Source organism: Paroedura picta, chromosome 3, assembly GCF_049243985.1.
Source record: "Paroedura picta isolate Pp20150507F chromosome 3, Ppicta_v3.0, whole genome shotgun sequence".
NCBI lineage: Eukaryota > Metazoa > Chordata > Lepidosauria > Squamata > Gekkonidae > Paroedura > Paroedura picta.
Window position 1 is genome coordinate 137,235,366 of NC_135371.1, and position 23,148 is coordinate 137,258,513.

General features: G+C 45.3%; 3 protein-coding genes across 7 annotated transcripts in view; 2 read left to right on the forward strand and 1 right to left on the reverse strand.

The window, feature by feature from the left end:
- Nucleotides 1–15,622, reverse strand: part of SGSH (N-sulfoglucosamine sulfohydrolase) — a 62,037-nt gene extending 46,415 nt beyond the window's left edge. For 2 of the 4 annotated variants that reach the window (XM_077328209.1, XM_077328208.1), the window contains exons 1-7: nt 15,479–15,622; nt 14,036–14,196; nt 13,772–13,877; nt 10,870–11,020; nt 9,157–9,313; nt 8,860–8,941; nt 7,200–7,403 (exon numbers count right to left, since the gene is read on the reverse strand). In XM_077328209.1, the coding sequence (XP_077184324.1) occupies nt 7,200–7,403; nt 8,860–8,941; nt 9,157–9,313; nt 10,870–11,020; nt 13,772–13,877; nt 14,036–14,196; nt 15,479–15,566 (949 nt within the window). In that variant the 5' untranslated portion in view covers nt 15,567–15,622. Of the gene's footprint in view, nt 1–4,955; nt 6,581–7,199; nt 7,404–8,859; nt 8,942–9,156; nt 9,314–10,869; nt 11,021–13,771; nt 13,878–14,035; nt 14,197–15,478 lie in introns of those variants that run through there. The other 2 variants (XM_077328205.1, XM_077328207.1) reach the window with 2 other exon arrangements.
- On the forward strand, nt 1,616–4,814 carry LOC143832982 (caspase recruitment domain-containing protein 14-like). The gene is made up of 3 exons (XM_077328215.1): nt 1,616–3,221; nt 3,481–3,596; nt 4,021–4,814. Exons 1-3 carry the CDS (start codon nt 3,207–3,209, stop codon nt 4,226–4,228), a joined length of 339 nt encoding a protein of 112 aa, XP_077184330.1. The 5' UTR covers nt 1,616–3,206; the 3' UTR covers nt 4,229–4,814.
- Nucleotides 15,623–15,642: 20 nt separating the features above from the next.
- SLC26A11 (solute carrier family 26 member 11) overlaps nt 15,643–23,148 on the forward strand; it is a 28,886-nt gene continuing 21,380 nt past the window's right edge. Inside the window, exons 1-4 of one of the 2 annotated variants that reach the window (XM_077328204.1) lie at nt 15,643–15,752; nt 18,841–19,099; nt 20,354–20,546; nt 22,251–22,336. In XM_077328204.1, the coding sequence (XP_077184319.1) occupies nt 18,908–19,099; nt 20,354–20,546; nt 22,251–22,336 (471 nt within the window). In that variant the 5' untranslated portion in view covers nt 15,643–15,752; nt 18,841–18,907. Of the gene's footprint in view, nt 15,909–18,840; nt 19,100–20,353; nt 20,547–22,250; nt 22,337–23,148 lie in introns of both variants that reach the window. The other variant, XM_077328203.1, reaches the window with a different exon arrangement.

Sequence of the window (23,148 nt, forward strand, 5' to 3'; positions counted from 1 at the left end):
TATTTAATGATGGGGTGTACAAAAGAATCATCTTGGAGCTAATCTGCTCCTCAACAGCGTGCCTGTTTTATTTCTCTGAAAATTGGTGAGTGTGGGCATATATGATTATGGACACATTCATGTTGCTTTCCAGTGCCCATTTAATTCTCCCTTTCTTGGAAAGGAATCTATTCCACTTAATATTTCTGGTAAGGAGGAGCATGTCTCATTGCTTAAATGCAACTCAGCATTTAACACCCACTCAGGGCGGCTGTCCTGCCACTGAATGATTTCTCCTCCAACCATCTTGCCTGTCTGTCCAGCGGCCAGTCTTCCATCCCTGACCCCCCCCCCCTTCCACTTTCCTCTGAGGCTTGGAGGCTGCATATGCTTGCTGTGTGAGAGCTGCCAGTGAGTTCCCTAACAGCTGCCTGCAGCCTTTCCAGGTCTTGAGGGGAGGGGGAGGCCGTCCACAGAGTTCTTCCACCCCCCCCCCAATCTAGTACCCGTTGTATTCCTGAATGCAACGGGCTTGGTCCCTAGTGAGTTATATAAATCAAAAGGGAACTAGGGCAGACTCCTGCCCCCACAATTTATCCAAAGGAATTGTGTTTCATTGCTGCAACATGCTGATTAGAGAATGCCTTCCTTGTAAGATAGAATCCTGTACACTAAGATAACTTCACTTATTCCCCCCTTTACCACCAGCAACATTTTAGTTAGTCTCTATCTTCCTTCAACTCGCAGCACTTTAATATTCACCTCCTACATATAGTTATGTTTCTAGTTCTATACATTTATTACATATATGTTCCATTTTTCTCTCACCACAGAGATCAAGATGGCAGATATAGGTTTTTCACGATGTTTCCCAGCTAGACAGATCCAGAACTGTTTAGCTTAATTCATGTTGCCTCTGGGATGAATGATAACAATTGCATTTTTATCCCGCCCTTCCTCCAAGGAGCTCAAGTTGCCATGTGCAGTAAACTCCTCCCCTCAATTTTATACTCACAGAAGTATGTTAAGTTGAGAGGTACAAGCTTCATGGCTAGGTAGGGATTTGAACCCAGGTCTCCCTAACTTTAGTCCAGTACACTGGCGACTGTACCACAGTCTACAGTCTTGTTTCTTGTTTTAGCCACATCTTACCACTATCTCAGTACCCATCCCCTCTCTCATAACTCCTATTTTGAACATCACATGGGATATGCAGTGATGCATTTGTTTTCTTTGGTTTGACACAACTTAAGATCCATATAGGATGATAAACCAATTTCTGCCCTCTACAGCAATCCCTTACTGAGCATCTGTCTGATTTTGAATCCCAATTCTGAAAACAGAATCAGAAGGACATGAAACAGATGAGATGCTGATCGTCATCTTCATTTTCCCTCCTCTTTTTCTTCCTTTAGTGTGCCCCAGGGTCAGTCTCCATACAAGAAGCTGTGTCACTCTGATGCCCTACACTCTAGTCAAGCCATGTAGGCCTGGCCAGCCACGGCCAGTCCTCCTGGTGCCAGCACTTTTGGGGAGAATCATGGCTGATAAGCTGTGTCCATCCAAGAACTTTGAAAAATGTCCAGCAGGTAGGTCACAGCTTTGATTAGGCAAACCTAGTTGTGGCTTTCAGGGAGACATTGTGGAAACATCACTGGATAAGCCATGGGTGCATGAGTAACTTCTTGGGCCACCTGGTCCTTTCAGATTGGGTTCACTGAAAGATTAGGCAAATGAGGATGTCTAGTGGGACCAATGGAATAAAACAGAAGGTCCATGACAACAGCTTCCATCATGGCTACTGCCTTATGCCAGAACATAATATCCATTGTATCTTCACAACATTTGTCACTTCACATTTCTCTCTTTCACCACAGCTCTGTCCCTGATCCAATCTCAAGGACAAGGTGATCTAGTCTGGCTCCAAAGTAGTTTAGAATTCATAGTAAAATAGGTCATAGTGAGTTCAGATGCTAGATGAGCTTAAGGTCTGGAAGAATAGTTATTTGCATGTTATGGGAAATCTGCTAAGGATGACTAGGTGCAAAGTAGTAGTTTTACAATTTGGGGATAAAGCATTATTATTTCAGATCAGACATTTGGCAAAACACATTATGGAGAAATTATGGTGGTCTAAGTGCAAAAACACTGATCAGGTACCTGGTGGTTTGATTACTAAAATCTAAACATCTAGAAAATGCTTCTTTGTATTAGAAAATGGGACAGGAATTTACAAATCAATACTGATTCAGCACAACTAAGGTGGATTTGGAATTGTACTGTACTTAAACTTATTTCTATGAGGTTAAGAGAAATTTTCTTTAAAAGCTTGTTTCATTGGTTTTCTCTCTCTGAGCAGGCTAGCCACTCTCCATGGAAGCATGCTGGATCAGTGCTGGTGACACAGCTCATCTCTGAAAGATATTTTTGATCATATCTTTGGTTCATATCCCAAAATTCGATAGTTCAGTGTATTAATGGCATTTTGTGTTGTAATGTACCCCTTGATCCACAAGCTATTTTCCTGGATTATATAAAAGGCACATCACCCTTTCAGATGCAGAAATGTTCTTGAGCCAGCTTACCACAGCCAAAGTGGAAACAGCAGCAAAATAAAAGTTAGAACCCCTCCAAAGATTATTGGTTACACTGTGTGTGAAATACTGCCTTATTAAATAAATTAATATATCCTCAAAGGGCCCATAGAAATTATTTCCAGTGTTCAGGTAATGACATTGGGCATTAGACACGGTTTATAATTATGACAGACTGCGCTTTTAAAAGCTTAAAAGTTACAGATAAGGACTGTGAAGGGCTAATTCTTCACAGAGCCTTGAGATACAGTCTGATTGGTTAGTATCAGCTGAATAGAGAAAGACTTCTGAACTTCATGCTGAGGAGAATTTAGTCTGATTTCAGACAAAAGTGAAACTTTAAAGTAAACAAGAAAGAAAAATGCATGTCACAATAATATTCTGGAGTAAGGTAAGAAAGTGATCATATATTTTATGCTAGTATAACGTATCTCCTTTTTGCAGTTGGGGGTGTGAAATATTTTGTATTACATGTTTTGTGTTATATTTTGAAAAATCTAATTTAAAATTGTTATTTGACCGATCTCTTTTCCTGCTTCTGCAGAGCTTCAGAACGAAACGCAGAGCAGAGATACACACCCTGACAGGAGAGACACAAATAGCCGTTCTTACATTCCACGACAGGCTCTGGAGATGCTAATGGAGAAGGTAATAGAGATGAGACAAGTTTGACTTGGAGAGCAGATGCAATTGTCTCTACTGAACCAGATACCCATCCCATTCATCCTATACCTGCAATAGGATGCTTTGGGCTGATCCTGCGTTGACCAGGGGGCTGGAGTAGATGGCCTGTATAGCCCCTTCCAACTCTATGATTCTGTGACTCTGTGAATATAAATACTGCTTACTGTAGGACAGCAGTGAGGAGTATGCACGCCCTTGACCCTCTCTCCTTGACTCACTCTAGAAGATTCATGCCTGGCTAGACATGGGCCTGGAGAAAGTTCAGGAACTGCTGGCTATGGAGATTTATCCCATCGTTACCCTGGTCATTATCAGTGAGAAGAATGGCAAGAAACTCAGGTAAGCAGTGCAATTCAAAAGAAACCAACAGGTAAAACCTCCTCCTTTACAAATGTGGTATACTCCCAGGGCATCTGCACCCTTGGGGGCCAGGGTTCGGGGATCCAGTGTCACAGATCAAGTATGTAGCCCTTTACATATTGTGTGACCCATTTGAAAGCACAGAGATAAACTGTAGGCAGTCACAAAGGGAATTAGCCAGCAACTACACCAGTCACCCAAATGGGCTAACATTTCCTCCACTTAGATAGCACCTTCTCTAATATCCCCACTGTTCTCCTTCACATAGTTAGCTAAAGCAAACTCGGTCCAGTGCCTCATGGGACTCTAAATCCTCTTTCCCGTGTATTCCTCGAAACAGAACTAAGCATGAGGTCTGGTTTCTGGCTTGCCTTCCAGCACATACTAATGGCTTGCATTTCAGGAAAGCCCTACAGCGCCTTGGAGTGACCGAGGAACAGCTTTTGGAGAGTGCCCGGAAAGAGGAGGCTCAGCTTGAGAGCATGCCCTGCTTGCATGGCACCATTACCCCTGATGCCTGGAATGACCTTGATGGTCTTGTCAACTGCGCCCGTGCGGTCATTGCTGATGAGCAAAAGAAGGTGGTGTGGGTGGAACAGGTTCATCACTGACTCCAGCATGTCCTTTTAGATTTCCCATCCCAGGAACAGCCTGAAAATAATGTGTGTGAGGGAGGGCTTTCACCAGGTTCCTTTCTCTTTCTTGCCAGTTGCCCCTCTCATGGATTCTTGGGAGTGGTCTGGCCCTTCCTCCCAGGGCCAACCTAATAAAGGATTTCCTGGAGGCAGGCTGACCTTGGGCTTTCTCAATTTCCTCTCTTTAGGGGTAAGTGAAGGTAATCTGGGCCAGCGGCTTCCCTGGTTGGGCCCTCTCTTCTTCTCCTCTGCCTGCCCTTGATGTTCTAAGAGGCTGCTCTGCCTCCCATGACGTCTGAATTTATTCAGCATGGTTACAAGTTTAAGTCACACTGATTTTTCAGCTTTAGTACTTTGTAACTCTTAAGACTTTACTTTTTAAAAGATTTAGTAGTTTGTTAACTTAAAATGAAATAGCTGAATATATATGTTGCTCATAGTAAGAAAGTACATTAAGAGCTCCATCAATACTATTGCATATACGTTATAGTGTTCAAACAGTGACTACCCTGTGTTATTTGCACTGCTGTTGCCTTGCAGTCTCCTCAGATCCCCGTGACCATGTGGTCTCTTTGTTACTGTACTGGGTATCCCAGAATTTCTCTGCCAGTCAACATCTGGTTCTTAAGAATTTTGTACTGTAATATCCTACAGATGTGAATGCCAGAGATTGTAGACAATGTACAGAGAGGAAACAACCAAATTCGACAGATGTAGATTTTTATTTACTCCACTTTGTTTGTTTTTATGGATCAAGTTTATAAAAATGAGCTTCAACTTTTATTTCATTTTGTAAAGCGGCATGTAAATAGATGGCAGTATTTGAATTATAATGGTGTTGAATTAAAATTCTTGGCATCATTTTCTACATCTCCTGCTTCTTGCTGGTGTGCGCACTAATGACCCTGAGACACATATTTTGTGTTATATTTTGAAATATAACCCCCTCCCTTGAAGAGGCAACCATCAGGAGTAGGAGAGAGAGCCCCACGTCTTCTAGTTGCTGCTGTCAGAAAAGGAATGACCCAGTAAAGCAGTCTGCTCAGAACCAGCCCCATCAGCACTGGAACCTCTTGCTTCCTCATTTGTTCCACAGGCAGCACTTTTAGCTCCATGGTTGCTAAGTCTAGGCTTCTCTTCAATAGCCCAGCTTGAATATAAGGTTTTTTATATGGATGAGCTGTCTCGTGTGCCTGTACCACCCCAGCTGGTAGACAGGGAGCTGTTCAGCTTGCTGCCTCTCTCCACTAGCTTTCCACATATGCAGATATCTGGGAAGAGAGTGCTTTCAAAATGATGCTCCCATTTCTGTGTTCTAAGGTGGAGCAGGCCACTGTGAGAGGACTGATATGGGCTCGTGTGAAATGCTATGCCAACTGTGTCCACTTCTATTCGAGTTTCTAGAAAGGCACTATTTCTGATGAACAAGCCACGGGCTGGATGGCCCATCTCCTGCTGATCTAGGCGGAGTAGTCTTGCCTGCAGAATGTCCTGCTCCATCTGGTAGTTGTGCTTTGACAGCAAACATTTAAAAAAGATTTTTTAGCCTGAGTTGGTGGATATATTTTCGTTCTTAGCACATGCCCCTTTCTGTGGGCAGTAACCATGTTCTGGCTGTTGGCAGCAGCTCCTTCCCCAAACTGCAGCCTCAAACGTCCTTAGTTCTAGGTTCTGCAGAGTTTTCAAGTTAAAACAGAAGGCTGCTTTTCCTTTTGCCATTGTTTTGCATGAGGCAGCCATAGCAACCACAGAAGGTAAGGAACTAAAATCACAGTTCATTGTGGAGAGGCTGACACCGAGGGCTGGGCTTATCCTCCAGGACCCCATCAGGCACACACACCCAGGGGTCATCTGTTTCCCACTGCCACTTCAGCAGCAGCTCCAGGAGCCCCTGGAGAGCCTGAGCATAGTGAGGGTCAGAAGCCAAGTTCTGGCTTTCAGTGGGGTCTGTGTTGTGATCATAGAGCTCCCAGCGCTCTCGATAATAGTAGTTGTGCAATGTCTTGTTCCAGTGGGTGGGCTGCCCTTCCTGAGTCCTATTCAACAGGTCTTGGAATGTGGGTGAAACATAGAAATCCTGGTCAATGGGGAAGGACATACGGTTCTGCAGGTTGTGGATGAAGCGCAGGGAGCCATGTTGCACGGCTCGCATGGGATAGTGCATGGTCACCTCGTGCAAGCTCTGGCTCGCAAACACCGTTGCCCACGGTGGCTCTGACAGCAGGGCTGGCAGCAGGGACTTCCCTGTGAGTTGCACCCTCCGCTTCCCGAAGAGGCTGTAGCTGGGATATGGCACAGAGAACCAATCCAAAATGGTAGGAGTGATATCTGCAGAGGGAGGGAGGGAGAAGGGGACAGTATGTTGCAGGTGGCAGGGCTGGAACCTTGCTGACAGGCACGGCCTAGTAAGAAAGGCACTAGACTGGATACCTGGTGGGTATCTTCAAAGAAATGCCATTACCCCATCCCAAGGATTTTTGTTTATGCTGTTTCTTTGCCTGGAAAATTATCTGGTGATTGTGGATCGTCAGCAATATTGATCTAAAATATTGTAGATCTAACCTCAAGTCTTTCCCCTTATTCAACAGTCTCCATACAATAAGAAATACTTTGCTGCTGCTGCCACCTGGACTGCCCCCCCCCCCCAGCCACTGCATACTTCTCTCTCCTGCTGCTCATGAGAATGGGGAAATGGGCCTCAGAGCCTGCACTGTCTTCTGCAGAATCTGGCTTTGGAAGGCAGCATACATCATCCCATTCCATCGCTATGGTAGCAAAGAGAAGGTGGTAGCATAAGGGAAAGGAAAGGAGAAGCTGCCCCACAAAGCCTGGAGCAAAGCAACTTTCCTCTTCATTCCTCCAGAGAGGTCCTTGATTTCTCATTATGTGTTCTTTACTTCAACACCCACAATGTAAATACACAAATAAGTTTTTAAACAGCTCTTACCCAGAAGGCTGGCATAGGCGTTGCTGACTTGTCCCCAGCGTGCAGGATGCTCAGGGGAAGAGATGAGGAGAGGTTCAGCTGTGCCTGACCAATACAGGTTGGTTCTGCCACTGGGGAAGGGGATACCATTGTCTGAGGTGTAGATCACAAGTGTATTGTTGCCGAAGCCAGCACTGTGTAGCTCCTCCAAGACAAGGCCAATGCCTGCATGTCCCAGAATAAAAGAGCATCAGTGGTGTTTCCTAAGGATCCTCTGGCTTCCTCCCAGGGCCAAACATTGGCCTTGCCCACAGGGCAAGGAAGAAACGCCTTTATCTTCAGAATCCCTGTCTTACTTGTGGACAGAGTTTCACTGAGCACCACAAACACAGATGAACGAATAAACCTCTACAGCTATTTACCATCAACTGATCAGCTGGCACTGGCTGCCATTTCTACCTATTTAGACACATAGCTGTGTGTGTGAATGTGATCTTGGGGTACTTATGGAATGTAAGGCAAATATGAGCAGACAGTGTGATGCAGCAGTAAAGAAGGCAAATGCAATCTTGGGCTGTATCAACAGAGACATCACATCAAAATCACAGGATGTCATAGTCACGCTGTATACTGCATTGGTCAATCCCCACCTGGAATACTTTGTGCAGTTATGGAGGCCTCACTTAAAAAAGGATATGGAAAAAACTGAGAGGGTTCAGAGGAGAGCAACGAGAAGGATTCTGGGGACCAAGTCCTATTAGAAGAGGCTGAGGGACTTGGAAATGTTCAGCCTGGAGAAGAGGTTGAGAGGGGACATGATTGCTGTCTATATTTGAAAAGTCACTTAGAAGACGGCAGGGAGAGGTTCTTGTTGGTAGCAGAGGCTAGGACTATCAGTAATAGGTTTAAACTTCATTTAGATCCGTTGGTACCGGGCCTCGGTTCCTCCTTGTCCTACTCCTTGGCTGCTGCCTTGGGGGCTGCCCTGCCACTCTGCTGCCAGCTCACCTTTGGTGCTCTCTGTCGGCCACCATGGCTGGGGCTCCCCCTTGGCATGGCACTGTGCAGCTGCTGCTGGCAGCGCCCCCCAGCAGGCGGCAGGAAGTCAGGGGCACCAGCAGGAAAGCAAGTGGAGCAGGGGCTCAGGCGACGGCGATGTCCCTCGGCAAAAGACTACCCCCCCCCCCGGGCCTCAGTAAAATTTTCAAGTGTTGACCAGTCCCCAGTGATAAAAGGCTGGGGACCACTGCTTTAGGCTGATCCTGCATTGAGCAGGGGGTTGAGCTAAATGGCCTGCATGGCCCCTTCCAACTCTATGATTCTATGTAATTCTGGAAAGAACAAAGCATCTTTTTAGACCTGCTACCTTCATATTAACATTGTACCTGAAGCCACATGAGCTAGAAACATTTTTAAAAGTGTAGATTTCAAGATCCAGTAATGCAAAAACATTGCTGCCTGCCTGTATTTAAGTTTCACTGAAGAGAATTTGACTTCCGTCCTTTCCATTAGAAAGGTTTGTCTGGAATAACAGTCTTAGATTTAACAGTTTAGGACTAATTGAATGTGCAAAACTACTAAACTTCTGTGATTCTGCTCTTATTTCAAAAGCACTGCAACTCAACCCCCCCCCCCACACACCTCCCTCACACAAAATGTGTCTGATTCACTAATGGTTTACCTTGATCCATGCGCCCGATTGTTGTGTATTGAGCAGCCAAATCTGAACGAGCAGCTGGTGTATCCTGTACAAAATATGGGACCTGAGACGAGAGAAAAGAGAAGAAGCCGTTCACCAGAAATTTGAGCTGCAGTATGAGGGGCATGAAAGGAATACTGAGAAGCTGCAAGAGTGATTTCAGCATCAGGGGTGCAGGCAACACTGTTAAGCATGTGCCATCTTCTGTGCAGGTCCTGCAGTGCAGAAGGCTAAGGAATGCAGTTTCTTGCAAGGTGCAAGTGCTCTGGGAATCCACACCTGCACTTGATCTGGGCTGTAATGCTGGGGCTTCCAGTCTGGGATCCAGCCCATTCCAGTCTCTCCGTTGCCAAATTTTTCACAAAAGGCTCCATACTGGGGTTGGGAGTGGCCACAGCGGTGAGGATCATGGAATGCAACATATAAGAAAAAAGCCCTGAAAAGTTGAAAAGGCAGGTGTGAAGGTACTCAGAAGTCAATCAAATATACTCTCATGGTGCCAACAAAGTTTTATTCAAGATATAAGCTTTTACATGCACCTTGAATAAAAGTTTGTTGTTCTTAAAGCTGCCACTGGACACACAGGGCCATTTCGCACGGCTTCAAAGTAGCACAATGGTTGCTATTTGGAAATGCTACTAATTTGCCATAATCCACGACGTCGTAGACAATCTGCAACAATCCTGAAACCAATCAGCAAAAAGCGCTTCGTTGTGGCGCTTTCAGGGGAATCCAGAAAAGTGGATTCACCCTCCGGATAGCGATACACTCCTGCAACCAATCTGCAACAGTAGCGCTAAAGACCTGTGCGTTACCATTGTTGCTGGTTCTTCAAAGTCCCTCCCCCTGGCTCTCTCCTCCAAACTTCCGGCGAAGCGATCGCCATTTTTTTTTCTCCGAGCGAGCGGGGATAAACGCACCGGCGAGCCTCTTTCTGTTTAGAGGCTTCCCTGGCTTCAGTCCTTCACCTTTAGTCACTAAGCACAAACCACTGAAAAGCCCGTTTGCTGAAATAAAGTCCCTTTATTTTTTACAAATAAATTCAGCCGAAAATCGGGCCCGTGAGAGGGGGGGGGGATTTTTTTTTATCACTCGAGGCAGCGTGCAAACGATCATACAATAAAACGACAGCTCACATTAGGCAGCTGGATGGGTCTCTCCGTAGCAACGAATCTACCTAGATTCGTTGCTATGGGTGTTTTTTTTTTTTAAAAAACCTTTCTTAAAGGGAAAGGGGCTGTTTGGGAGCATGCTAACGGCTGCCCATTGGCTGCTTGACGGCCAGGGGCGGGACGAGCTCGGCAATAGCGCTTCCTTTCTAGCGATTTCTGCCGAGACCGGAAGCCTGTGGGAAACGCTAAAAAACGCAACTGATTCCACTACAAAGGCAGGTATGCATAACGACGAATTCCACTATTTTAAATGGCGATTTTTCATTCCGCAAACAATTTGCAACAAAGATCCCTGTGCGAAAAGGCCCTGAATTTTTTCTGCTGCTTCAGACCAACACAACGATCCCCCTGAATCTATCTCATGGTTCTGTATGCCTTCCACCCCCTTTTAATGGAAGGACTCTGGAGCACCACACTCATCGGCCCTGTACCAGCTCTATGATTCCCCACATCCACACATTCAGGTCTTACATCAACTCGTAATCCCATCCTTGAGCTCAGCTCTCCCTTTGAAGATGCTCTTTAGCCCCAAGCCACAGCCACCAGGTAGCCCCCACCAATATTGTTACATTCTGAATTGCTACCTTAATATCCGTCTGTGCCAGTCATGAACTCTCCTTGTAGACCCACCATTCTGTGATCCCAACCCAACCCACTGACCCTCCCACCGGGTTTTCCAAGCACTCTATTCTTACCACAAGCCTTGGCTTACCCTATACTTCTGCACTGTGATCCACTGAGCCTGGGTGCCTAGATGCAACGTGCCCAGATATTCAAGGCAACTGTTATGTAGTCTTAGATGCAGATGCTGGGATCTTACCTCTCATCTTGGTGGCGGAGGAATTTCCGAACAAGCAGCTTGATCCGAGTGATATTCCTCCCCACCTGCAACACAGAGCCGTTCTCCTCAGTATAGGCAAAGTCAAAAGGATAGACAGCCTCTGGTCCAACGTGTTTCTTCCCAATGATCCCTGTTGCAGACAAGCACAGTCAGTCCGAGATTAATGAAAGAGAGCTAATGAAAGCACACAATATTCTAGTAATCTTGAGGCTAACAAAATTATCAGCCGCCCTCAGAGTCAGGCAAATACATTCCAGAGTAATCCAGCACAAAGAGACCAGGGGCTGCAGACCCCTCAGTCTGAGATACTGATTGCTACCCAAGGTCTGCCCCCCCCTGAAAAACACAAGGCATGCTTTTAAAAAAAGAGGATTCTGCTGAGGCTGGAACCTAATAACCTTATCCTAAATTATTACTACTGTTTTATGCAGTAGCACTGTGCACTTAGCACTTTATATAGCAATACAAAGCAGCATACTTTGGCCACCTCATGAGAAGGAAGGACTCCCTGGAGAAGAGCCTAATGCTGGGAGTGATTGAGGGCAAAAGAAGAAGGGGACGACTGAGAATGACGTGGCTGGATGGAGTCACTGAAGCAGTCGGTGCCAACTTAAATGGACTCTGGGAAATGGTAGAGGATAGGAAGGCCTGGAGGATCATTGTCCATGGGGTCACGATGGGTTGGACATGACTTCGCACCTAACAACAACAACACAAAGCAGCAGCAGCAGAAGAAAAGTTGGTTCTTATATGCCACTTTTCTCTAATTGAAGGAGTCTCAAACCAGCTTACAATTGCCTTTTCTTTCCTCTCCCCACAACCGACACCCTGTGAAGGAAGTGATGCTGAGAAAGCCCTGATATCACTGCTCAATCAGAACAGCTTTATCAGTGCCATGGCGAGCCCAAGGTCACCCAGCTGGTTGCATGTGGAGGAAGTGGGGGGAATCAAACCCAGCTTGCCAGATTAGAAGTCTGCACTTCTAACCACTACACCAAGCAATACATAGGTCCATCCTGCAAGGGGCTTACAAATTGTATTCTGGCTGAGAGGCCGGGAAACAACTTAATCTGGGATGTGCTTAAGCTTTGGCTCAGTAGATCAGTAATTGTCCCTGCTGCCTATGCAAGGGCTGAGCCACTGCCTTTAAACACCCAGGCAGAATACCTTTTGTTCCTATGGCTTAGAAAACTTAGACAAAACCTAAATCCTGGTGATCCTCTGTCTATTAAGTTCTAGTTTAAATTAATACTCTTCTATCTGGAGCAGCTTTTCACACTGAATGTCACATATAGCATTCCTGAGTATGGTAACTGAATGGGCAGAACAGGGATTCTTGGAGGAAACTTCAGCACTCGATCCCTTCCAGCCTGGCCATGGGGGCAGAGATGGCTCTGATCACCCTGACACTCTTCGGATGAAGCTGGATCTAGGTGGGCTGGTGCTGCTGCTATCATTGGATCTGACAGTGGCATTTGACATGGTCGACCACCAACTATTGGCCCGCTGCCTAGCTGAGATAGGAGTTAGAGACACAGCCTTGAAGTGGCTGAAGTCCTTTCTTCAAAATCAGGGACAGAGCGTGGCAGTCAGGGAGAGTTGCCTCAGTGTAGGGCCATGAACTGTGGGTCCCACAGGCAGCGATTCTTTCCCCGATACTGTTCAACATCTATATGCACCCCCTCGCCCAGCTGATCCAGGTGTGTACATAGATATGCTTCCCAACCATAGTCTGCATGATTGTGCCACTTTTGGGGCTTCTCAAAACCTGGGGAATGTTTAGGGTAAAAAGGTTGTGAAAGGCTGTGTTATACACACACCCAAAAAAACCCATAAATAGTCCAGGATGCATAAATACTAAAAACTCTGCCTTCTCCGTGAAGATTCAATAAAGCAGTGACCCAGAAAAAGACCAAAAGAATTGGCTACTTATACCCATATTCAATCTTCTGGCAATGCATTACATTTTGCAGTTGTGTATCTGTTCGTGAAGTTTCATTCAAGAAGACGCTAAATGAAAGTTAGTCAAGGCCAGTGAATATTCAGCCTGCTGTTCTACTATGGAATGGGCCCATTCTACTGCAGCTCCTGCAGCTTGACATCAGTGGTAAAAAAAAAACCCAGAGGGAGTATGGTGGAAAGTGCCATCAAGTTGCAGGTGACTTATGGCAAGCCCATAGGGTTATCCGGGAAAGAGACAAAGAGGTGGTTTGCCATTACTTGGCTCTACATAGTGTGCAGTTTCTGCAGATTGCCCAAAAAATGAATATTTGGCTTGTTGCAAAAGACCAATTTTATTTGAAGCAAGCAAGTAAACCTGATCAATATGTTTCCAGAAGTGGCTTGTAACCATAACACATCAGCTTTTTATCCCCAAGTTCCTGACTCCCTCCCAATGGAATCCAGGATTTGGCAGGAGAACATGAAAGCCAAAACAAACAGGGCAATGTGAAATCCACATGATGTTATCAAGTGCACTGGCCTATCCTCCCTGTGGGGATAGATTGGGGGCTGGGGATGGTGTGAAAGCAGAAGAACAGACCGGGCAATAAAAAGGATATATGTTGAGAACTGTTCCTACACCTACATTCCTTGTAAACTATTAAATCTACAGCAGAAAGGAACACTTCTGACTCATAGCAACCCTGGACTTTATTGATGGCCTCCCACCCAAGTACTAATCAGTTCAAAAATCTGATGCGACTGCCCTAGCCTGGCCATCCAGGTCAGGGCAGAGGGAGCACTGATGTGGACAAAATGGAGAGACTTGATCCTCTTATTGCTCATCTGGTGTGTTATAAACAAAGGACTAAGGCAGGGTACCATCTTGGAATTCCAAGTGAATCTGGGAAGATAAATTTTGCTTCTATAGGCAGCTTACCTGTCCGGATCCCTGCCTTGCTGAGCAAGAAAGGAAGGCTACGGACACTGTCAAAGGAGTTGAAGTGATGTACATCCTGATGTAGCCCATACATCCCATTCTGGTGCTGTGAAAAAAGAAGAATCATTCACAATGTGGGCAGAATGAGGAAGCAACAGTTAGACACAAAGGATTTTCCACCACAGAGTCCCAGGGTCATGGGATAGCACTGAGCCATTTGCTCGCCACACAAGTTCTTCCCCTACATCATCTGACAGACATTACCTGGGGCAGGCCTGTCAGAAGGCTGGCCCGGCTGGGGGAACAGCTGCTGACAGAGGTAAAGGCATTCCGGAAGGTCAAACTCTGCTGGGCCAAGGCATCCAGGTGGGGAGTACTGATGGCTGTGTTGTTGTACGCACCGCTCTCAAAGCCACCATCATCAGCTGCAATGGAGGGATAAGAGGTCGGGTTGTAAGATCAGTATCCCCACTGTGATCCCTTGGGTATATTTCCTCCCATCCTCATCTGGCTGGAAGTGGAACTGATTTCTTTAGCTCAGGCAGAGCGAAGATCTCCGATTCAAATCCTTGCAGCTCACCCAAATATTACACCACAGCTGAAGCATGAGGGTGTTCATCCTACATAAATCCCAGGGAGGCAGCCCACCCCTGGCTCCAGGAGAAGGAACAGCCCATGGGACTTGAGCTGGTCCCCCCACCTCAAACAGCTGCATTCTCCCTACGGTAGCTGGAGATGTCCTGGAACTGGTATCCTGGTTACAAAGATCACCTCCTTTTGGAAGGTGGACTCTATGTCATTATATACCATTGATGATGTTTCTCCCCTCACCTCTTCAGCCCTGACCTCCTCAGTCTCTGCTCCCCCACCCCAAATCTCCAGGAATCTCCTGGCCTGAAGCTGGCAACCCTAGCCCATTGGCAGAAGCATTCTTTGTGTGCACATGCTGTCGTGCTCTAACTGGGCTGTTTGCTGGGCAAAGCAGCTGCCTGGCATCTTAGGGCTGCCAACCCCAGGTTGGGAAATTCCTGGTGATTAGGGGGAGGGGGCTGAGTTTATCTATCTATCTACCGTAAGATCCACCTCTTGGGCAAGAGGGCAAGGAGCCTGGAGGCTCAGGAGGAAGAACAGTGCTTGGCTGGCCACGGCACCCTCCCTTGCCCAGAAAGCGCTGGGTGATCCAGGGCTCCTGCATAAGATGTTTTCACATAAAATCTTATCCAATAATCTGGTTCTTGTGCCATTTTTTCGCCGACTGCTCAGAAGTGTAACAGTGACATGCCAGCAGGTATAAAGTCAACAAGCTATGCCTTGCAAACAACGAGATCCGCAGGCTGGGGGGAAAGCAGCATGTTTTGGATTCCTCTCCCCCCTCATATTGCTTTTAGGGGGCCAGTCCCTGTGCCAGCAGAAAAGATGACAACGTACTCTGAAGGCTTGGTGCCAACAGTGCCTGCTGGATCCGGGAGCAGGCAGCTCAGAACGCGCCTTCAAACGGGGCCGAGTCGCCCTCCACCCCACTTGCAAACTCAGGGGAAAGGGCACGAGGTGGCTTGCACCGCTCTGGGGCCTGCCCCTCTTCCTCCCGGCCCTCTAAAAGGCCTTGCAGAAAAACGAGTTGCTGCCAATCCCGCGCGATGTCTCCCTCGGTGCAAGGAAGAGCGAGGGGCGTCTGGCCCACTCGGACTCCCCGATTCCCTCGCTTACCTACGATGAGCAGAACATTGCGCGCTCGGCCAGGCGGCTTCCCAGCGCCACAGAGCCCCAGCAGAAGCGCCAGCGCCCAGGCCCCCATCCCGCGTCCCGACCTCCTGGCCCGGTGGCGAGGGCCGAGGCAGACGCCGCCCGGTACGGGGCAGGCTCCGCTTCACGGCAGCTCCGCCTCCCGCCTGGGTCACATGAGACGTGTCGGGAGTAGCTGGGCGGACGGCATCGCCGCTTTCTTGGTTTCCTACGCCTGGCGCTGCGGCGCTTCGACGCGGTGAGTTCGGTTCATCCGGGGCAGGGAGCTGGAGAGAGGCACCGGCCCTCGGAAGGCCCTCGGGGAGCTTTGGAGGGGTTCATGAGAAGGAAACCGGCGGAGAGGCCGGTGAGCCCAGAGAAGGTCCCGCGGTCTTATTTCGCCGGACATGGCTGGGTACGTGAAACTCTTCTTCGCGGTCCGTTGGTGTTTTTAAAAATGTCTAAACGCTGAATTGCCCTACTTCAGTTTTTCACTTGTTTCTGCCCTAGAAGCGGGGTTCTTGAACTTGTTTCTGCCCTAGAAGCTGATTTATGGATGATTGAAGCAAAGGTTCGACCACAAAATCTGTTTTTTAAATTTATTCTGGAACGTATGAATTCTGGAACGTATGAACGGCGTGTAGGCGCTTTGGCATATGCAGAGCGCTTCCCTTATCGCTGAGAAGATACAGCCCTCATCTGGGATAAGAGGGATGCGTTTCCAGGGTGGGAAGCTGGTTTTGAGCAACCCTGCTTCTTAGACGCTGAGAGGACACACTTTGATTTTTAAAAGACAACGCTACAGACACCCTCTGGTTTAGAAAGCATATCACTGAAACTTGAGATTAGGAGCAGTTTATCTAGGTTTTCCCCCTAGAGATTTTATTTATGTCCAAGGTTTTTATGCCATTTTTCCATTTAACAAACATGCAAAATGCTGTATGATACTCGCAGTCCACACCTATGTAGTCCCTCTGCAAACAAGAGGATGTACTTGTAGAAGAAGAAGAGTTGGTTCTTATATGCTGCTTTTCTCTACTAGGTGGGGTGGGTGAGGCTGAGAAAGCCCTCATGTTACTGCTCGGTCAGAACAGCTTTATCAGTGCTGTGTCAACACAGCTGGCTGCATATGGAGGAGCAGGGAATCAAACCTGGCTTTCCAGATTAGAAAGTGCTCCTGACTACAATACCAAGCTGGCTGTAAATAATTAAACCTCAAGTCAACAATATAATTAGGAATAATTTAAACATTTACAGTTTCCCCTTCAAGGAAGGTGTCAGTGTTGTTAGCCAGGCCTAGCTAATCTTTGTTTACAGCCATAGCAGACACTTTCACTTTGGTCTGCCTGTTCAAGTAATCTCAGGTCTGTGTCACAGCACTTTAAATAATACCTATGGAGCTGTGTCCCCAGCATCCTCGCATTAATACTGCAAGAGATGTTGAGGAAGCCCCCCCTCTTCCATTTGTGATACACCAGCTTGGAGTATACCGTATGGCCTTGTGCTATCAGTGCACAAATCCCTGGTCTTGAACACTACCTGTAGAGACCTTCTAAGTCCAGTAAAAACTCAAAACAAGCACTGGTGTTTCAAGAGAAGGAGTTTGGATACTGGAAAATAAAGGAGTTAGAGATTATTCAAAGAAAGTATACTGAGAACACTGGAACAAAAGCCCCTCAACATAAAGATTTAAAGGAACCATGTTTGAGTCCAGTAGCATGTTCAAGACCAACAAAGTTTTATTCAAGGTATAAGCTTTTGTGTGCATGTACACTTCCTCAGATACAATGAAATGGGAATTACCAGTCCATACATATAGGTAGAGGGTGAGCAGTAAATTAGCATACAGCATAATTAAGATGTTTAACAGATTCAGGGACCACACTGGAACAACAAGCTTAGGTTAGCATTTGTTTGGGTTTAGTAAAAGAAATTAGTTTTTTTTTTATCAAAATTGGAGATTAATGGGCAGATATAACCTTAATTATGGAATGCTGAGAGACCCTGCCATGACTCTCCATCTCCTCTCAAGCATGGAGGCATCTTTGCAGCATCTTTTCCCTTAAAGTCGGACAATTGGCTGTGTAGCTGTTTTATTACAAAGAAATTTCAAGAACAGACTGTAAAGGGAAACTGCCAAGTTACAAGTTAATACAACTGGTTTCTTATCTAACCTCATTCAACCCTTGCATTTGAATTCTTAACAATCCCCCAGAAGGGCAATACGTCCTCTTTACTTTATTTCATTTCCTATTTGGAATAAATATATCTGAATAGTAGATTATAATGTAGCATAATTAATAGTTGAATGTAATGTAATTTTGAATGGTAGATTGGTATGTAATTGTCTGGTCTGGGAACAGGGGAGATAATCAGGGACAGCAGTTGGCACCCTGTTACTATCTGACCTAGCCACTGTGATCCACGCAATGGTCAGCTCCAGGTTAGATCACTGCAACTTGCTATACGCAGAGCTACCCTTGAAATTGCTCCAGAAACTCCAACTGGCTCAGAACGTTGCTGCAAGGGTCTTTACTGGGACCCAGTGGAGAGCCCATATACAGCCTGTGCTCTGCCAGCTGCACTGGCTCCAGATTGGGGACCAGATCAGATTCAAGGTTTTGGTTCTCACCTTTAAAGCCCTAAGCGGTCTGAGGCCTTTGTATCTGTGGGACCACTTCCCACACTATGTTCCCCTTAGGACATTCTAGTGAGAAAAATCAGTGTCCCTGGCCCCAAGGAGGGAGATTAAACTGTCCTCAACCAGAGCCAGGGTTTTTTTTTTTTGACCTGGCCTGGTGGAACGCTCGGCCAAATGAGATCAGAGCCCTGTGGGACCCTAAAAGTTCCACATGACTTGTAAGAGAGAACTGTTCTGCCTGGCTTATGACTGAGGCCAGAAGTCACATCAGAAATGGCTGGCCTCTCTGTCCAGCTCCACCAGACTGAAACCTTTACTGAAGCCTCTCCCACGTCCATGAGAGAGAGCACTATGGGCAATTTTAGTTTTTTAACATTTAACATTTAATATTTAACTTCATATTAGATGTTGAATTTGGTTTGATTAATTTAAAGTTTATTGTAGATTGGGATTTTATGTGTATTTTATAACTCTGTAAATCTACCCTGAGTTTCTGAAGACGGGTCAGAATATAAATCTCAAATAAATAAATATGCTGTCAACATTTCAAAATGAACTGTCAGAATAGCATTAACCACTGCCCATGACTGATCGAATTCCTCTTCTCAAGCATTTCTATGCCCTCCTTGTTGCCCAAATGAATTTTTTTTTTTTGCAATTACCCTTTCATATGACATCTTCTCTTTCACTGCATCTGTGACTTCAGGATTCCTCCAAGGTGCTATTATGGCTGGACTCCAAAGGAATTGGCTTGAACCATTCTAAGCCCTGCCATGGCAGGGAGAAACCAGGAATGCTGGGATTGGTTGTACCAAACAGCCCAGAGGAGATTGCCATTGCTAAGATGGCTTCCCAAGTATTCTCTGCAATGGCTGCAGCTCGATATCATTGCTGGAATCACTGTGGGGCTGACCGTTGTGCCACAAGCGCTTGCCTACGCTGAGATGGCTGGACTCCCAATGCAGGTAAGACCCTCGATACAGGAGCTTCCGTAAGCAGACTTGTAAAGGCTCACACTTGGTTAGCTGATAAACACAATGCTGCATTTGTCTGTGACCCAGCAGCGGATGGTTGCCTGGGGCTGCCCATCTATTTGAGTTGGCACCGAAATCCAGTTAATGGAAATTTCTATTTAATAAGGGATAAATTGCTTTCAGATGACACAAAATGAGTCTAGTTCAACTCCATTTTTAGCACGAGCCAGCAACCTCAGTCTAACATCACCATCTGATTGCTATTAATTTGTCTTTCATCTCTAGAACTGTCAAAGTCACTTACATTATTAACACTACAGGAACAGCCATATCTATGGCTCAGCTGTGTACTTCAATAAAATACCTTCTTGGCAGTGGAGAACCATTGATTTCTGAACCCTAGTCTAACCACAATGGAACTTGTTTCAAAGGTCTTAAGCCCTGCTCAGTTCTTCTTCATAGATTAATCTGGTCAGATACCTTGGAGTTCCTCTTTGGTTCTAGAACCACAGGTTAGAGGGTTGCAGGGCAAGGCTGTGGTGGAGCATCTGTTTTGCAAACATGTTTGTTTTCTCCCACCTTATTTTCACTAGACTTCTCTGGCACCTTGAAAAGCCCCCGGGCCTCAGTAAAATTGTCAAGCATTGACCGGTGCCTGGTGATAAAAAGGTTGGGGACCACTGCTCTAAAATACAGTAACATCATTTTAAAACACATAAAACTATAAATAATTATATAGTGTTTATTTTTTTTTATTAGTAGCTGAAAATAGTATCTGTAAAATAGCTGTCAGGGTAGAAGCAGACCATAAAAACAGCTATATATTTTCACCAATAAATGAATTGGTATAGTAACTTTCCTCTCTTTGCATGAAATACAAGTCCATTTGTAAAAGGAAGGTCAATTTGTGGTGTGTGTATGTGTGCTGCATTCTCTTGAGCAAGAACGACCACTTTCTCCAGACTTCTCTGCTGCCTTTGATTCCGGTTTAGTGCTCTCTGTTACTGCCCAGACATACTATTTAAAAATTCCAGAGGGATAGTCATGATAGTATGTTGCAGCAAGAATAAAATGGAGTAATTTTGTTAGTCTCTGAAGTATCAGTAGACTTATGCTTTATTAAGACGTTTACTAATTCCATGGGATACCTTTGAAAATTGCTTTAATTTGGCCATTTCTGGCCTTTATTCATACACCACTGTGCTTAGTATCTTATGTTCTCTCCCCTTCCCTGTTCTCTTGCAGTATGGCCTCTATTCCTCCTTCATGGGCTGCTTCATCTATTGTTTCTTGGGGACTGCAAAGGATGTGACACTGGGCCCCACAGCTATCATGTCACTATTGGTTTCTTCCTATGCATTCCATGACCCTGCTTATGCCATCCTGCTTACGTTTCTCTCAGGCTGCATCCAGTTAATCATGGGACTTCTTCATCTTGGTAAGATGTGACCAGTGGGATATTGGATCAATAGGTGATTTGTCAAACGCACTGTCAACCTAGCCCGATCAAGGTGTTTTTGATGGGGTAAGAGGTAAACCAGTTCCTGCTTGCCATTTCAGAGTTCTCATAGGAGGGACACTGAAATGCGAGGATGTTTGATACAGTGGTTAACTAGCTGTGCTGAAGGGCCAACAAATATTAATTTATTTAATTTATATTCCGCCCCTCTTGAACCAGCCGACTCAGGGTGGTGTACAACCTTAAAATACATCATTACAATAGTAAAACTGTAAACAGTTCGCTAGTAAAATAACATTAAAACAATTTAAAACTACAATTCTTGACCACAGCCTATTCATTCATTCATTCATTCATTCATTCATTCATTCATTCATTCATTCATTCATTCATTCATTCATTCATTCATTCATTTTTACATTTATATTCCGCCTCTTCTAAGAAGTCAGCTCAGGGCAGCTCACAGAACAAAAATGGGCCCAATGGCCCCATCACAATAAAACGATAAAATCAAAACACAAAACATCTATATATTTTCACCAATAAAGGAAATTAGTGGACAATAACCCTGGTGGGAATCATAGGAGAGTAGGGGAGGGCAAGGGGAGGGAGGCCCAATATGGTTATATTGGTTAGGTTTCTGTTGGCCTCAGTCATAAGCGCGCTGAGTTCTTTCAGGGCCCTGATCTCATCTGGGAGCTCATTCTACCTGGTCAAGTGTACTTCCTTGGGGCCAGGGACATTCAGGCAGTTGGAGTTAGCTGATTGCAGCACTCTTTGGGGATATACTCAGACAGGTGGTTCCTCAGATAATCAGGTTCTTTACTGCGTATGGCCTTAAAGGTTAATAAAAAGGGCATAGAGGCCAAGGCTTCCCCATAATCTTGCCTCCTGGTGCTGGTACTTAGAATTCTTTAGTCGCCATGGCTAGTCATTGAAATCCTCCATGAATCTGTCTGATTAACTCTTAAAGCCATCTATGCTTGTGGCCATCAGTATGTCCACTGGCATTGAAATCCACAGTTTATTTACATATTGCATAATTATCTGTTACTATCTACCTACATGCTTGCAATGCCTGTGTATGCATGTTTTGATCAATGAGCCTACTACAAAAAAGATTGCAGGGCAATCTTTGATGCCTCCTTATCTATGGAGGCTCAAATTACGAAGGTAGCACAAATAGTGTTTTTCCAAGTGCGCCAAGCTAAGTTGCTAGTACCCTATCAGTCCTCAGATCTTGTCTCTGACCCAGAAATGGCAATTGGGAAAAAATGTGGCTGCTGAGGTCCTCACAAGGTCATTCTAGAGGACACACGTCTAGCCTATGCTCAGGCAGCTGCATTGGTTACCAGTTAGCTTCCGGATCAGGTTCAAAGTTCTGGTTTTAACATTTAAGGCTATACGTGGCCTGGGTGCCACTTATCTGAGGGACCACTTAACTCTTATGTAGAAAATGAGTTTTCCCTTCCCCTCAATTCCCAGCTGTCAGTATTCTTGCTGCCCAGGAACAGCAGGAAGCCAAGCAAGGTTCTGGGAGCTCCTCTGTGTCCCTTCCTTCATACATGGATTTGTCAAGAATAACGTGGCTGAGCAGCTGCAATGGGACGTGGGATGAAGTATGAATGGTTCAGTTGGGTCCTGTGCTCACAAAGCTAAGTAGGGATTCTCCATTTATTGCAGGTTTCCTACTAGACTTCCTCTCACATCCTGTAATTAAAGGGTTCACTTCAGCTGCTGCAGTCACCATTGGCTTCAACCAGGTCAAGGTTGTATGGGCATACTTTTATTAAATCTTCCCATGTGTTCAGCTGCCAAATGTGTCTGCCCCAAATGTGTCTCATTGAGGGCAAGGAATTTCCTACAAGAAATTAATATTTACTTTTGACACACGAAGATTCAGAAAAGCTCAAGTAGGCTAGAAAATAGTCCTAGATAAAGTATTATTATTATTATTATTATTATTATTATTATTATTATTATTATTATTATTATTATTCAAATTTATTACCCGCCACTTCCAAGTGGCTCGTGGTGGGTTACAATAGGCAGGTTACTTGTTTGATGAACAATGATTTTAGCAGAAGTTGTTTGTGCATGCCTTTACTTCCCCAAGACTAGTATGGAGGAAAAGAGGAGGATTCTTCTCCTGGGAGTGTGTACAGCTAGACATAAAAAGCAATTTTACTTTGGCAGGAGGAATACCATGCTTAAGATTTTGCAATGTCAGTTAGATAATAGCATATATGCGGGGAGGGGGTTTGCCAAAAAGGAGTAGAAGCTATTTAATTTTCCATTATTGTCCCCTCTGAAAATGTAAGAGTATGAATTAAAAATTAAGGCTTGTTTTTCTTAAAGCACGTGTCTTGCCAATCAAGGTGGCTATGGTTCTTTTTATTAGGATTTGGAAACAATAAGCACACTAGTAGAAAGGTAGACTTGTGATTTATTACATAATTAGCAGGCAGTTGTAATATAGATGTTACAATATCACAGCATTCATACATCCTCACAAGAAATCTCTAATCTCTTATCAGATATCGAGAGCCCTCTTGTACGATAGTGGCGATATAGAGCCCTG

Coding starts and splice junctions, on each gene's coding strand:
- LOC143832982 (XM_077328215.1), top strand. Junction 3,597..4,020: donor AAGAATGGCAAGAAACTCAG/GTAAGCAGTGCA, acceptor CTTGCATTTCAG/GAAAGCCCTACAGCGCCTTG.